The 13,258-nt window shown below is 41.0% G+C and overlaps 1 protein-coding gene across 1 annotated transcript; it reads left to right on the top strand.

Moving 5' to 3' along the window:
* The first annotated feature begins 9,467 nt into the window (after positions 1-9,467).
* On the top strand, positions 9,468-10,375 carry LOC306641445 (cytochrome c, somatic-like). Its single transcript, XM_079106494.1, has one exon. It carries the CDS (start codon positions 9,519-9,521, stop codon positions 9,834-9,836), a length of 318 nt encoding a protein of 105 aa, XP_078962620.1. The 5' UTR covers positions 9,468-9,518; the 3' UTR covers positions 9,837-10,375.
* Positions 10,376-13,258: the final 2,883 nt, after the last annotated feature.

The raw sequence follows: 13,258 nt of genomic DNA, 5'->3' as shown, positions 1-13,258 counted from the left end.
TTCTAGGCGAGGCAACCCCAGAGCCCGGACTCCTGCGAGTTCGGGGATCCGGCGTGCGAGCGGCTAGGGCACCCCCTGGAGTTCTTCTCTTGTCACTGTCCTCTGCTCTTGGCCCAGTCGATTCCAGTTGTCTAAGGATCTCCGAAGACCAAAAGCAGGGCCTCGGACTCCCCATGGTGGCCCGGGCTCCTGCTTAGTCCCGCGCCCGAGGGAAGGGGCGGTCTCCGAGCCCCTGCCACTGGGGCCGCTTCTGTTTGTTATTGCTGAGCTTACATGTGAGGACTCTGCCCTTCTGTCCAACTTACCCATCGCTGCGTGGATCCAGAAAGTTGATGGAGCGATAGCTTTCTCATCGAAGTATCAGATCCCAGGACGCTACCAACACTTGATAAATACCAAATCTGCACCTTGGCGCTCTGTCCAGGGCGCTGACAAATGGAAGCACAGGTGGTGTGGGAAAGCTAGCTCTGGTTTTGGAGGTAACGATTTGGAGTACAGTCGTAGCTGCACAGTGAGCTATTTTCTTAACCTCTGCAAAACGTTAAGTTCATCATCCATAAAATGGAACGAGAGAACCCAACCTCCTAGAGTAGTTGTAATGGTTAAAGGAGATAAGGTGAATAAATGGCCTGTGAGTTTGAAACTCACAGGTTCTCATTAATAAAATTCTTAAGGAGCAAGGTCACACTTGGTACAAAAGGCTACTTGAACAACTTAGCAGAAGGAATGGAGAGTCATTAGTAATCTGGATTGCTGAACAAAATTATCAAAAAGTAGCATATTCTACTTATTAGGTAAACCAAAGACAGGTCAGTGTCTGAATTACTGATTGTTCCTGCTGATTTGCTAACTGTGACCTGGAGTGAGTTTTAACTTTTCTGAAATTTAGTTCGTGTAAAATAGTAAAGACAGTGTGAAGGGTTGCTGAGAATTAAATGAAACAAAAGATGTAATGTACTTTAGTGCATTAGTACACCCAGTAAATAGTGATGTCACTTAATTTTGGCCATTCATGGCAAAAAGTAATTGAACTCAATGAAATGTGATCCTGTCATCCCTTTGTAGGCTCCCCGCAACTTCCAGTGCTGGGGATGAAATCAAGGACTTCAAGTTCTAGGCAAGCCCTCTGCCACTGAGCTACATCCCTAGCCATCTCTGTAGTATTTTGGAAGAGACTCATTACTTCCTTTGCCTTCCAACCTTCTCACCTTCTCTATAACAGACTAGTTATAATGCACAGAGGTAGCTATTCCTGCAAAAGCAGCTCTACCAAAGAAAGATATAAGCTTTTCAAAAATAGTTTTACCAAAGGATATAAACATCTTCATCAAGAAATATGTGTTTTATCCAGTGTTATGGCACACACCTGTAATCCCAGCTATTTAGGAGGCAGGAGGAACACAAGTTTGAAGCCAACCTCTGCAACTCCTGTCTCAAAAGTGCTTGGGATGTAGCTTAGTGATAAAGCATCCCTTGGTTCAGTCTCCAGTACATAAAAGAAAAGAAACATGCAATATCTGAAAAGCACTGCAATCATGGCCCCTAATACAAAATTTTCCATAGAACAACTTTCATCTTAGACACAAAAAAAGAATTATTAAGGTAGACTATTATATACCCACTGGAAACATTCATTATAGAAGTGTTTAATTTTAAAACTCCACACCAAGAACAGTGAAGGGTTGTGGAGATCACAGACTTCCCCTGCGGTGCCCAAACTGGCAGTAAACACCTGATTCAGCCTCAGGGGCAGGAGTTGTGTCATATCCCCTTTAGACTAAGCTTACAGTTTTGTCAATTACTATGTATTTTGGGGAAGGAGCCTGCTTTGAGAGTTCTTAAATTAGTCATAGCAAGTCTCTCTTTTCTCTTTCTCTTTTTTTATGCAATACATGTTGACAGCTTAGAAACTAGAAGAAAAGTGGATTTCAAATTAGAGAACTGAGGGTTGGGGGAGTTCATTAATGTGCCTGGTTTTCCCACTCAGCAGTCTATAAATACAGAGTCTCTCCATGGTTCCTCACACAACAGATGGTTCTGTTTTTGCAAACCCCATGGTGATTATGTTGGTCAACCAAAATGACTTCTTTTTTGTTATCTTGCCCACGCGGTAGATAGGTGCCCAGTCTTAGCCCTAGCTACTCAGGAAACTATCCCAGATAAAATTTGTAAGCTTTATTAAAATGTTTAAATATGTTTTCTGCCTGACATTCCCTAGATTGTTCCTTAACCATTACAGTTATCCCAGCCCTACCACCCATAACCCATAATTTAATTACATTTCTTAGCAATACCAGTTATGATTAGTTTTTCACAAGGTAACTTCCCCTTTTATCTCTTCTATTTCCCTGCCTGCCTCATCATTACCTACAGTTAGAATCCCCTTTTCCTGAAGAAATATCTTATGGATTCTGGCCAAGAAAGCATGAAGCCATCCAGTTGCCTGTCAATGTATTTCAGGCAGTGTCTTGCAGCACATGAAATAAGAAGAAATCCTTTAAGTGAGAGGGAACGACAACCCCAGCCAGGGACAAGTAAAGGCAAATTACGCTATGACTGAAAAGATTAAAGATCATGGGTTTCTGAGTCCTGGCCTCTGGATCTCTCTGAAATCCAAGTTTGATCCTCCTAAGAAAATCCTTATAGAGGGCTGGGGATATAGCTCAGTTAGTAGAGTGTTTGCCTTGCAAGCACAAGGCCCTGGGTTCAATCCCCAATACTGCAAAAAAAAAAAAAAAAAAAAAAAAAAAATCCTTGTGATATCCTTTCTGGGCCTCACTTGCAACATTTTTAAAAATAAGAGATTCATACCTTTCACTTATAGTCTGTGTTGGATAGTTTTTTTTTTTTTTTTTTTAAAGGTGCTTGATCACCTTTTGAGTTTTGAGCTCTTGTTAAATGGACCTATAGATATGGTATTTGTGTGGACTGAAAACTTAGCTAGAAGGAAAGTCATCTTTGGAAATAAAATGCTGAATAGATGTATATTGGATTTGGATACATTTGCAAACTCTACTACCAGTCAAGGCCCTGGAATTTGGCAAATATGACCAGAATAATGTTTATAAATATCTTTCACCAAGACTCATTCTCGGCACAAAAGATTCATCCTCCATAATAAGACTTAGAGGGTGTGCAAGGTCTAGAGACAGCCTCACAAAAAGATCTTTGACCAAGGTACTCGTGGCCTCTAGACTATGAGGTAAGTTCATGGCAACATCTTTCAGCCCTCCTTGTGATCTCCACACAACACATCATTTTCCCAGAGAGGACATGTCGGGACGTGAGTTCCTGCAGTTGTATGCCTGGGGCATAGCAACTATCTAAGACAGTTAATGATCTATCACAAACACAGCTCAGAAAATAATATCATATAATTTGAATCTTTGGTCTCTATACCCAATCTACTTTTTTTCTTCCTCTACTAATGTTTTTAACCAAAAATAATTTTATTGGCCTTTGATAAGTATACTTTTCTGGGCTTATAAAAATGAATATGGAAGATCTAGAGAAAGAAGGGAATTTACCACTTAATTTCTCATTGCACTTTGAAAAGATGTTCCTTAATTGACAAAAGCTCATGAAATCCACTTCACTGTTGGTGAACCAACTCCTTGAAGGAGAGAGATAGATAGATGGATAGATAGTTAAATAGGTGGATGCCAGAAGAATTTTTCAGCTCTCATACATTTTATAATCAGATGAAAAAATTTTTCCTTTTCAATTATAAGCAATTCAAGAATAATCAAGATAAGATACTCTACTGTTACCATAGAAGGAACTCAAGAGGATTTGTTCTTTTTTTTTCTAGGAATTTTCATCTTGGACAACTGGAACACTGTTGCCCTCAGAGACCTTTGTTGCTGTCCATGACTCCCACTGTTTCTGAGTCCTTTCATATTTTCTCTCTCTTTTTTTTTTTTTTTGGTACTGGGATTGAACCATGGGGCATTTTACTGCTGAGCTACATCCTCGGTCCTTTTATTTCTTTATTTTGAGACAGGGTTTCACCAAGTTGCTGAAAGCTGGCCTTGAGTTTGGCAATCCTCCTACTTTAGTCTCCCGAGACATTGGGTTTACAGGTGCGCCACCACACATGGCCACATTTTCTCTTGATCCTATTTGTATGAACAAAATTCAACTAAGGCTCTGGCAACCGCCTATAATCCCAGCTACTTGAAGACTAAAAGAGCATCACAAATTTGAGGCCACCGTGGGCAATTTATCAAGACCCTGCCTCAAAAAAAATTTTTTTAAAGTACTGGGGATGTAACTCTGGCACACCTAGCATATGTGAGGTCCTGGATTCAATCACAATTACTGGAAAAAAAAAAAAAAAAAAAGAATTCAGCTAAGGATCCAGAGAAGATGTGAAGGTCATTCAAGCTGACAAATGAAGTGATAGCGCAGCTCTAAGCAGGGTTTAGTGTTGCAGAAAGGGAAGAAAAGTGAGGGATTGGGAGAATAAAATTACCACCTCCTGCTGCATTAAGGAACATTTCCTGAAAGAAGTGGAGTTTGCAAGACCTGGTGCTAATTCAACAATGTGGAATACCACCCTTTTTCTTCCTTTCTATATCCAGCAGCAAAACCAAATTAGTTTTGCTATGCTAGAGAACTTAGTTTGGGACTTGTATACCCAGTTCAGGAGTATAACACAACCACCAGCTTCTTCCCCTGACTCTCCAGGGAAGAACATTTGAATTCTGTCTAGACTCATTCTGTGAAGTGGGAAAATTGTTGGTCCTGTAGACTTTTTTAAATTTCAGCTCCTCTCTAATTCTCAGAAAATGCAGCTGTGATGCCTGCAAGTGATCAACTATATCTATCAATCAGATTCCAATGGAAGACCCCTAAAGTAGAGAGAGAATGGGAGGTATTCCCCCAGGTTGGAAAAGATTCCAAAGACAAGATTTCATGAAGCAGACAATTCTGGTTCTGTAGAGAAATTAACATGCAAAGCCAAGTCCTGCCTCTTAGGCTAATGGGTGAGCATTGGCATCTGGGCAGAGAGAGCTGGTTGGATGAGTTAAGTGTTCTGTAATAACTCAGTGAGCCAGCTGCACAGCAGGGTGTCACAGCAAGACAGCCCCTTCTGAACAGTGTGGGGCGAGTCACCCCCAACACCTTCCTCTTCTAAGTCCCTCTGTTTATTACTGACCATCTCCCTTCTGCAAACATGTTCTCTTTAGCTGTCTTAAAACAATCTCCTAAATTCCAGCCAAACTGTCACCTTTTCCTGCTTCTTACCAGGAAGACAGTCAAGCTCTATATAAGCTCGCCCCTTATGCACCAATTTTAGAGTTTAATTCTCAGTGTTTGGGGAGATGAGATCCTCACAATTCTTCAAATGTGCCTTTTGACTTCCTGCCTTTTTGTCACTGTTCGGTGGTGACTTCCGCTAGGAAGCAAAACCTGAGTGCCTACCACCTACCTGCTTCATTACTCCTCCCATTCCTGCTGTAGACATCCTTCCAGCCCCTCACTCTCATAAACTATTGCTGTCTTTGGAGGCCCAGTGACTTACCAAAATAAAAAAATGCACATATATTCTAACTCAGTAATTATACTTTTAGAGATGCATTCACATGGGTATACAGAAGGATAAAGAGTATTCATTTCAAAAAGTGGAAATAATCTAAATTTCTACCAACAGTGGTCAATTTTTAAAAATATGATCCATCTGTAATATTTTCAGCCCTTAAGAATGTATACTGCTAGCCAGGCATGGTGGCATATACCTAAAATCCTGTGATTGAGGCCGAGGCAGGAGGAGCACAAGTTTAAGCCTATCCTCAGCAACTTAGACCCTGTCTCAAAAACAAAAAACACTAGGGGTATAGCTCAGTGGTAGAGCACCTCTGAGTTAAATCCCCAGTACCAACCTCCACATACAAAAGTTTGCTTCATAAGAATACCTTTAAAACACACACTACATGAAAAAAAAGTAAGGTGTGCATAATATGAATTTTAATGGGTAAATTTGTTTATACATATGCAAATATATGCATGCAGATACATAGGAAATGTTTGGAATGGTGAATGAGAAATTTGCTGTTTGCCCAAAGGACTTAAAGTCAGCATACTACAGTGCCGCAACCACATCAATGTTTATAGCAGCTCAATTCACAGTAGCTAAACTATGAAACCTACCTAGATGCCCTTCGACAGATGAATGGATAAAGAAAATATGGTATATATACACAATGGAATATTACTCAACCTTAAAGAAGAATGAAATTATGGCATTTGCAGGTAAATGGGTTGGAACTAGAGAATATCATGCTAAGTGAAATATGCCAGTCCCCAAAATCTAAAGGTCAAATGTTTTCTCTGATAAGTGAATGCTGATCTGCAGTGGGGGGTGGGTAGGGAAGAATGAAGAAATTTTGGATTATGCAGGGGGCGGGAGGGGAGGGGCGGGGCAGTGGGGGATGGGAAGAATGGTAGAGTGAGATGACATTATTACCCCCTATATATATGTATGAAAAGAAAAATTTTTTAAATAAAAAAAGAAAGAAAATAGCTGTTAGCGTTAAGTAGGCTAGGACTCTCAGGACACAAGGTGATTCACTTTGCTTTTTTTTTTTTTTTTTTTGATACCAGGGATTAAACCCAGGGGTTCTTAACCACTGAGCCTCATCCCCAGTCCTTTTGTATGTTTCGAGACACGGTCCTGCTAAGTTGCTTAAGAGTCTCACTAGGTTGCTGAAGCTAGCTTTGAATTTGCAATCCTCCTGCCTCAGCTCCCAAGCTGCTGGGATTACAAGCATGTGCCACCATGCCCAGCTGATTCACTTTTTAAAAAAAATTGTGGTAAAATACCCATATGAAAATGTAACTTTTTTTTGGTACCAGAGGTTGAACCCAGGGGCACCTTAACCACTGAGCCACATTCCCAGCCCTTTTTATTTTTAATTTTGGGACAGAGCCTCACTAAAGCTGAGACTGGCCCCAAATTTATGATTCTTCTGCTTCAGCCTTCTGGGTTGTTGGGATTACAGGCATGTAATCCACACCCAGCTAAAATAACATCTTAACCATTTATTTTTGGTAGTGCTAGAGTTTGAACCCAGGGCCACACATGCTAGGCAAGTGCTTCTGTACACTGAGCCACATCCCCAGTCCTCATAGTAACAGTTCAGTGGCACTAAGTGTATTCATTCTGTCGCGCCATTATCACCATCATCCATCTCCAGAGCTCCATCTTGCACATCTGAAACTCCATACCCTTTAAACAACAACTCTGAGGGGCTGGGGAGATAGCTCAGCTGGTAGAGAGCTTGCCTCACAAGCACAAGGCCCTGAGTTTGATCCCCAGTACCGCAAAAAAAAACAACTCTGCATTCCCCTTTCTCCCAGTCCCTGGAAACCACTCTTCTACTTTCTGTCTTGACAAGTTTGAATACTCTGCATAGTAGTTAAACGGTCACTTGTGTCCATGGAATCCTACAGTTTTTGTCATTTTGTGCCTGGCTTATTTTACTTAGCGTAAAGTCCTCAAGGCTCATCCACCGGTGGTGAGTGTCAGAATTTCTTTCCTTACCCCATATGTATGTATAGTTTTTATGTGTAAGTTTAAAAGAAAGAAAACAAACTGTGGTTTAGTATACAAAGATTAAGAAAAAATAATTCCCTTCCTTCTCTAGGCTAAATAATATTCCAGACTCTCTTTTATGGCATACCCGTCTTCTGCCTCAATTTTTTGGAAACATGCACAGGTGATAAGAAGTCACCCCTTCCATGATTACTTTCCTAGTTCTGCAAACGGTATGTTATCACCATCTCTTCTGTATTCTAACAGAAGAGGAAGAAAAGTGTATACTTCTTATCGCCCATGTGACATTCTTGGAATCACAGCCACTTGTGGACTCAGGCTGAGGACCTTAGCTTTTGCTTTATATGCCACAGACCAATAGTTTGGTTCTTTGGTTATACTTCAACCTCTTCCAGCCCTGCTCTTCGTGGCAATAGACTGTCAGAATCTCAGGGTTAGAAGGTGCTTTAGATAATGTAGACCAACAATCCCTAAATGCTTGATCTTCACAACTGTGTACCTTCCAGCTTGTGTTTCACTTCCTCCAGTGCAGAGTCCTGTACCTTGTGACTGCCAACGTCTGGATTCCTGTAAGCTCTCCCAGTCCCGTTCTGATCTGCGGAGAACTCAACACCTCTTTTCCATCCTCCCTGTGACAGTCCTTTTAACTGAAGACAGCTCTTATGTCCCGAGGTGTGTCTTTGCCAAACCAAACAGCATTTTCATTTCCTCCACCCATTCAAGTACCTTCCATCTTGCCCATTGTCCTTGCTCTAAACAGGAAGGACAAAGATGGTAATGGCCAGATCAAGCAGAACATAGTTTTCTCTTGCAAGCTACTGGCCTCAAATGAACACTCAATCATAAGGTTTAGACAGGCAAAAAGGAAAAAAAAAAAAAAAAAAAGCCTATAATCCCCAGTGACTCAGGAGGCTGGGGCAGAAGGATCACAAGTTCGAAGTCAGCCTGAGCAACTTAATAAGACCCTGTCTCAAAATTAAACATAAAAAGGACTGGGGATGTAGCTCAGTGGTAGAGCATCCTTGGGTTCAATCCCCAGTATCAGAACAAGACAAAACAGAGTGGCACATAAGATTCAAAATTATGGGCACATAAGATTCAAAATTATGCTGCTCTGAACACCTTGCTGCCTGCCCACTGTACATACAACACACCTCACTGTAACCAGGAAGGGGTTGCATATAGAAAACTGTCACCTGAAGAAAAATTTGTAGCACTGGGGAGTGAACCCAGGGTCTCAGACTTGCTAAGTAAGCATTCTAACACTGAGCTACATTCCCAGTTCTTTTCATTTTTCATTTTGAGACAGGAGCTCACTAAGTTGCTGAAACTGATCTCAAATTCTCAATCCTCCTGCTTCAACCTCCTGAGTCTTCCGTATGACGGTTGTGTTCCTCTGTGCCCAGCCAAAATACTCTTTTTTAAATGAAGCAAATGGTACTGCTAGAAGTCTGTATTTTCAGAAATTTTCTATGAGCTCTTTAGAATTAAGGATTGGGCCAGCTTCAGCCATCCATCCCCCTAGATGTGTCCAGCGTAACTTCTAGCATAACAGGTACTACTGTGGTCTGGGCTGGTAGCAGGAGGTGAGATTGTAGGGCTCCTCTGCTCCTGGAGTCCCAATCTTCCATTGTCCCTACTGCCTCTTTCTTCTTCATTTTGGAACCAAACTACACTGTGTACAGTGTGCTTCTGCACATCTCTGACACTCACTGATAGGAATATCTAAGAGAGTAGGAACTACCCTGTGCCCCTCCCTGCCTTCCCTCATCAAAAATTGCTTTTCACATGCCTACAGTTGCAGCAGCTTGGAAGGTTGAGGCAGGAGGATCACAAACTTGAGGCCAGTTTCTGCCACTTAGTGAGACCCTCTCTCAAAAAATGAAAACACGAGAGAGTGGGACGTCCGGCTTCTGAGCAGGAAACTTCTTTGCACTAGTGACGAAACAACGAATTAAAAATGGGTGATGCTGAGAAAGGCAAGAAGATCTTTGTTCAGAAGTGTGCCCAGTGCCACACTGTGGAAAAGGGAGGCAAACACAAGACTGGGCCAAATCTCCATGGACTGTGTGGGCGGAAGACAGCTCAGGCTGCGGGATTCTCTTACACAGACGCCAACGAGAACACAGGCATCACCTGGGGAGAGGATACACTGATGGAGTATTTGGAGAATCCCAAAAAGTACATCCCTGGAACAAAAATGATCTTCACTGGCATTAAGAAGAAGGGAGAAAGGGCAGACGTAATAGCTTACCTCAAAAAAGCTACTAATGAGTAATAGCCACTGCCTTATTTATTACCAAACAAATGTCTCATGGCTTTTTTATGTGCACCATAATTTAAGTGATGTGACACACCAGAATTCAGATCATGAATGACTGACAAAATTATTTTTGTTGGACAGTCCTGATATAAGTAAAATTGACTTGTAGTTAAATTAATATTTTGGTTATACTCCCACTTAAGTAAATTCTATCACTTTCCCCTTTTTAAAGTTATGGTTGGACTTAATTAGTAATATTCAGTATTTCAAAAAATGGTGAATGACATCTCAAAACTGGTTTATATAACTAATTATGTGAATATGTTTAAATATGGGGGAAATCCCTTCACTCTAAGAACCAAGCATGTATGATTCACATGTGTTTCAATTTGTGTTTGTTAGCCTATTAAAGGCAATGGTTGAAGATAAGGAAGCAGTGTCTATATTTTTGTTGACCATGCCAATTTAATTAGAATTCCCTGTATCTCAAATGCTGTCTTTTTCTTATGGAAAGGCATTTTAATGTGACTTATGTATAATATTAAATAAAGACTATTTAACACTTCTCAAAAAAAAAAAAAAAGAAAGAAAGAAAGAAAGAAAGAAAGAAAGAAAAAAAGCACTGGAGATATAGCACAGTGGTAGAGTGCCCCTGGGTTCCATCCCCAGGACCCCCTCCCCTCACCAAAACTGCTCTTCATCTGGGTGAGGTTCATGCCTGTAGTACTAGCTACTTGAAATTCAGAGACAGGAGGAGTTCTTAAATCCAGGAGTCTGAGACAGGCTTGGGCAACATAGCAAGACTCCGTATCATTAAAAAGTGGTTTTTTTTTTTTTTTTTTTTTTTCTCTCTTTGGAAAACATTTCATCCAGTTGTTTATAATTTTCATATGCAGTCATGTCAGTGCATTATTTTCCCAGGAATATTTTCCCAGGGATAATTAGAAGTCTTATTTCTAATTATAGTGTCCAATTAAGGGGATTCTGAGTTTCAGCAAAGAGGTGAGTTTGGTGGAATCTTTCTTCTTGCTCTTCTTGGACCTTCTTTTTCCTCATCTGTAAACTGAGGGGGGCTGATCCCCAGTCCTGGCACCTGTGGGTTGGTGATTTATTTGGTGTTAGTAAATACATCTAGGGACCCCCTGTGCACCTCCTAACCTCTTGCCTCTCATTGTGGCACTACCATGTGGTATTAATCAGGGTTCTCCAAAGAAGCAGAACAAATAGGATGCATGTGTGTAAAGAGATTTACTATAAAGAACTAGGTAAAACCATTACCGAGACTGACAAATCCCAAGATCTGCAAGGTGGTCAGGAAGCCAGGGCCCCAGGACAGCTGATGGCGTAGTTCCAGTGGAGGCGGCAGCTCAAGACCCAGGAAAAAGCCAGTATCCCAGTCTGAAGGCAGTCAGATTGGAGGTATTCCCTCCTTTTAAGGAAATGATCAGTTGTCAGTTTGTTTTTCTTTTGGGCCTTTAACTGTTCAGATAATGCCCACTCACATCAGGGAAGGCGGTCTGCTTAACTCAGCCGACAATATAAATGTTCATATCGTCTAAAAACACCCTCATTGAAACACCCAGAATAATGTTTGACCAAATATCTGGGCACCCATTGTCTAGTCAAGTTGACACACAGAATTAACTATCATACTCTTAGGTGATTGTCACACAAAAGGTCTGGCCCTGGTTGTGACCAAGAGAGCTGTCCAACAGGTAAACCCTCTGAACTCCTGAACATAAAGGCAAGGTCATCCTTGGTACCTGACTGTACTTATTTCCCCTATCCCTCTGCCCATTCCCCTGCAATTTCTTTCCACAGCCCTTCACAACTTTAATTTTTTTCTTTTTTTCACATTAAGAAAAATTGTAATATATCTGAAGAAAAAATATTTCCATATAATTCATAGTGGCTCATATATTAGATAATTCTAAAATACACTGAAACAAAAACCACAACTCATTTAAAAATATAAAACCAGACTACTCAGACAGTACAACAGTCTTTCTTATCCATGGTTTCACTTTCTGTGGCCCATTACCCATGGTCAATCACAATTCAAAAATATTAATGAAATATTCCACAAATAAATAATCCATAAGTTTATAATGGCTGTTCTGAGTAGCATGATGAAATGTTGTGCCTTCCTATTCCATCCTTCTGAGACACAAATCATCCCTTGTACAGAGTGTCCACAATGTATACACTACCCACCTGTGGCAGTTGAGACTACATTCCTATGATGTTTCTTAGAGTATAATGTTAAAATTGTTCTATTTTATTTTTATTGTTAATCTCTGTCATAGTCTGGAAATGAGGTCATGTGGTAGACAATGCAGGAATGTTCAGAGGTAAAATTATTAGGTTCTGAGTACCGTGGATTGGTACATTTGATGGATTAATAATTTAAATGGACTATCTGGGGGCTGACTACAGGCAGTTAGGACATGATCAGAGGCAGTAGATCACTGAGGGCAAGCCCGTGAGATTGTATCTTATCCCCTGGCTGCTCCTTCTCTCTCTCTACTTCCTTGCTACCATGAGGTGAGCAGCTTTCCCTACCAGGCCCTTCTGCCATGATGTTCTGCCTCATCTTGGGCCCAGAGCAATGCAGTTAGCCAACCATGAACTGAACCTCTGAAACTATGAGCCAAAAGATACTTTCTCTCTTCTAAGTTATTCTCATTGGGTATTTCGGTCACAATGACAAAAATCCGACAGACACAGAGATTGGTACTGAGAAGTAACTGACCATGTGGTTGAAAAACCTTTGTAACTGGTTTATGAGAGGAGTTTGGAGATTCAGGCTGGAAAAGCTTTAGAATGTTATAAATGGAGCTTAATGGGTGATTCTGGAAGGAACTCAGAAGATCAGGATGCTAATAAGAATGCAGATAATAAGGACTGTGCTCATAAGACTCCATTTGAAATTGGACTAGAAGCCATTCATGTCACATTCTAGCAAAGAACTTGTCTACGCTTTGTCTATGTCCTGAGAATTTCCGTGAGACAGAATTTAAAGGCAATGGACTAATTTATCGGGTGGAGGAAATTTCAAGGCAGCACAGCATTCAGGTGTTAACATGGGTATTGCTGGAAGCTTTTAGCCAGATTTATTCTGATAATTGGGAGCAGAAAGCCAAGAAGGAAGATTTGAAAGACTTGCAGTTTGGCTGCGGAAGAAGCCTGTGTAACAGTAGACTGAGGAAAGTGTGGTTGTTAAAGAGATGACTGCCCTTGAAGAAAAATTACCAGAAAAGTAGGGGCGCTGGAGGAGCAGGTCTGTGGACAGAGTGTTGGTGGTGCACCCGGTGGCAAGATGGAGGAGGAGACTGCAAGGATAGGCTGAGGAGTAATGGAGTCCAAAGAGAAACAAGCGTTTAAAAAATCTCAGTGTGGAAAACAACCATTAGAAAAATGAAGATGAAGGTGAAAAG

The sequence above is a fragment of the Sciurus vulgaris genome (genome assembly GCF_902686455.1).
Source record: "Sciurus vulgaris genome assembly, chromosome: 12".
In the NCBI taxonomy this organism is placed as follows: Eukaryota; Metazoa; Chordata; class Mammalia; order Rodentia; family Sciuridae; genus Sciurus; species Sciurus vulgaris.
Note: the sequence above shows the minus strand (reverse complement) of the source record. Positions and strands in the feature narration are given on the sequence as shown.

Excerpts from the sequence above, each read along its gene's own strand:
- LOC306641445 (XM_079106494.1), top strand. The coding sequence starts at position 9,519 with ATGGGTGATGCTGAGAAAGGCAAGAAGATCTTTGTTCAGAAGTGTGCC.